At 37.5% G+C, this 2,023-nt stretch overlaps 1 protein-coding gene across 1 annotated transcript in view; it reads right to left on the reverse strand.

Annotated features, from left to right (window-relative positions):
* Positions 1-2,023, reverse strand: part of LOC107096255 (vacuolar protein sorting-associated protein 13C-like) — a gene marked incomplete at its 3' end in the record, with an annotated part of 22,319 nt that overhangs the window by 5,176 nt on the left and 15,120 nt on the right. Inside the window, exons 6-8 of the mRNA XM_015392836.1 lie at positions 1,871-1,930; positions 1,049-1,129; positions 898-955 (exon numbers count right to left, since the gene is read on the reverse strand). Coding sequence (XP_015248322.1) covers positions 898-955; positions 1,049-1,129; positions 1,871-1,930 — 199 coding nt within the window. The remainder of the gene's footprint in view (positions 1-897; positions 956-1,048; positions 1,130-1,870; positions 1,931-2,023) is intronic.

A 2,023-nucleotide genomic window follows, 5' to 3' on the forward strand; every position in this document is an offset into this window, starting at 1 on the left:
GGTATTGCATCGCACTCATTGCACTGATTTAATGCAGAATTTTTTGATGCAACTTTTCTACTTATTATTTGCTCTTGTTTCTAAAAAAAATGTATAACGATATTAAAGCTTTCATTGATTTATTTCAAACTTGAAACTTTGTTTAGCCTGTAAGGTGTAAAAAAAAAGATTAATCGATTAATTGAATCGAATCAAATCAAATCGAATCGTGGTGTATTCTTGAGTATCGAAAATAATCGAATCGTTGGGTCAGGAAATCGATACTGAATCGAATCGCCATGATGGGTGTGATTTACACCCCTAACAGCTGAAGTGTCCCGCATGCGCAGTAGAGGACGCAGTGACATCACAGGCCAGCGTGCTCTGCGTTTACGGAAGTAAACATTAATGGTAGCTCGTCCAGCAACCTCAAAAACTCTTTCCTTTAAAGATGGTTAAAAACAACAACTGCTCTCCGCATCATCATCCGCCATGGTTGCTGTTTTTCTTCATGCTTCTGCGCAGCAGGATGCAGAATAGTGACCTTTGTCGGGTATTAATGACCTTCGGGTTGGATTAATCCGACCTTGCCGTTCAGACGCAGGTCGCATTTGAAAAGATCAGATTCGTATCGGATTCAGGACCACACAGCCAAGCGGCCTGGATCGCATTGGAAGAAATCGGATCTTTGTTGTTAAGAATGTCGTGAAAAGATCCGATCCAGGTCGCTTAGGTCACTTCAGGCTGCCGTGTGAACGTAGCCTCTGACTTAATTACATGAGGTCATCCTTTAATAATATCATCCTGTCATGACATCATCAATGATGTCATTTAGTGATGGCGCCATCTCTCAGAGGTCATCGGCAAACATCAAAGATGAAAGAAACATGATTCTGAGTCACAGTTTGATGAACTCACTGTACTGATAATGAGGCATCTGCTGCTCTTTGCTGCTGATCTCTGACTTCAGTTGGTCCTGCAGGCGGAAAGGGGGCGGGGCTTCAACACATTTATCATTTCATCCGGAAAAATCGGCTTCATTAGAGACAAAGAACGGAAATCCACTTACTACGATGTCCTGCCATGAACTCCTGTAGTACATGGGGCTGTCCACGTTCCAGTAGGCACAGAGACTCTCCAGACGGCCCAGCTGACGGACAGAAACACAGACATGGGGGGGGGGGGCTATGTTTAATAGAGCTGAACATAAACTTCTGCTTCAGCGTCCAGAACCCATAAAAGTTTATTCTATGAAGCAGCTGAAGGTGAGCAGAGCTATGGAGGGAAATTTGTTCCAATATTGTTACAACCAAAAAATGCAATTTAGAAATCCAGAACCAACTTTCAATTAAGTTTTATTTAATGAGGGTTTGTATTAAATTTATTTTTTTTAATTATTTGATATATATATATATATATATAGGATCATTTATTCAAGCCCCATACTGACACGCCCCGTTGACGCCCACATTGACCAATAAAAATGTTGTTGCTAACGTCCACACAGACCAATTAAAATGCGTTTTCTCTCCTTACCACAGTTAAGCTAACCCACAAAATTCTAGAAAATCGGATGTTTTGCAAATCGTACAATTTTATCTAAAAATTTCAAATTAGATTAAATAAAAACTGAAAATACAAAATCTGAATTTAACAAAAATAAAATATATAATCTATAAAACCAAAATTTGTAAAAAAAAAAAAAAAATATGTAAAAATAAAATTATTTTTAAATTATCAAAAAAAATAAAACAAAAAAGTAACAATACGAGAAAATCTTTTCTGATATTTTGATTAATTCCAAAATTTTATTTATACTTTTTGTTTTATTTCAATTTACAAAAACATTATTTTCTGGAACAATAATGAAGCCATATTGTATTTTTCTCACCTTATAGATGATCTTTGCAGCCTCGTTCAGAATGCAGAGCTTCCAGTTCTCGTCTGTGGTCTAAAGGTCAAACAAACACAAACCTTCATCATCTTCTTCATCATCATCATCATCATCATCATCAGCAGCAGCAGCAGCAGTCTGTCTGAGGAG

This window comes from Cyprinodon variegatus, unplaced genomic scaffold, assembly GCF_000732505.1.
Source record: "Cyprinodon variegatus isolate N-32 unplaced genomic scaffold, C_variegatus-1.0 Scaffold609, whole genome shotgun sequence".
Lineage (NCBI taxonomy): Eukaryota > Metazoa > Chordata > Actinopteri > Cyprinodontiformes > Cyprinodontidae > Cyprinodon > Cyprinodon variegatus.